This window comes from Penaeus monodon, chromosome 31 (genome assembly GCF_015228065.2).
Source record: "Penaeus monodon isolate SGIC_2016 chromosome 31, NSTDA_Pmon_1, whole genome shotgun sequence".
Lineage (NCBI taxonomy): Eukaryota > Metazoa > Arthropoda > Malacostraca > Decapoda > Penaeidae > Penaeus > Penaeus monodon.
In genome coordinates, this window is record NC_051416.1 from 16,501,578 (window position 1) to 16,502,067 (window position 490).

Consider the following 490-nt stretch of genomic DNA (forward strand, 5'->3'; position numbering starts at 1 on the left):
CGCTGCGCGACCTGACCTACGACGGCGCGCGCAAGGACGGCTGGCTCTCGGGCGGCCTCGGCCAGCTCACCGACGGCGAGACCGGACACACCAACTTCCGCGTCGACGCCCTCGGAATAGGGAGAGGTAAGGACAGCATTTAATGATGTTTAATTGTTGCAATTAGGAGTAAATGGTAAAGCACAAAAAAAAAGACTGTTTCAAGACAAAGATATAATACATTAATTTTTCTTCCATTCAGGCTACGAGTGGATCGGCTGGAAGAACGACACGCGGCAGACGCGGCCCGTCGAGATCACGTTCGAGTTCGACTCCGTCAGGAACTTCTCGGCCGTCCACATCTACACCAACAACTTCTTCACCAAGGACACGCAGGTGAGGCCGCCGCCGCGCTGGCCACTGTGAACATTTTGCTTTGCTTCCCTTTCCTCCTCCCCCTTTATCAGGCTCCTCTGACCCCCCTTTCTCCGTCCGCTCCTCCAGGTGTTCT

General features: G+C 55.3%; 1 protein-coding gene across 1 annotated transcript in view; it reads left to right on the forward strand.

Annotated features, from left to right (window-relative positions):
* Window positions 1-2: 2 nt before the first annotated feature.
* Window positions 3-490, forward strand: part of LOC119592903 (epithelial discoidin domain-containing receptor 1-like) — a gene marked incomplete at its 5' end in the record, with an annotated part of 3,136 nt that continues 2,648 nt past the window's right edge. The window contains 2 exon segments of the mRNA XM_037941796.1: window positions 3-126; window positions 242-375. Of these exon segments, the coding sequence (XP_037797724.1) occupies window positions 3-126; window positions 242-375 (258 nt within the window).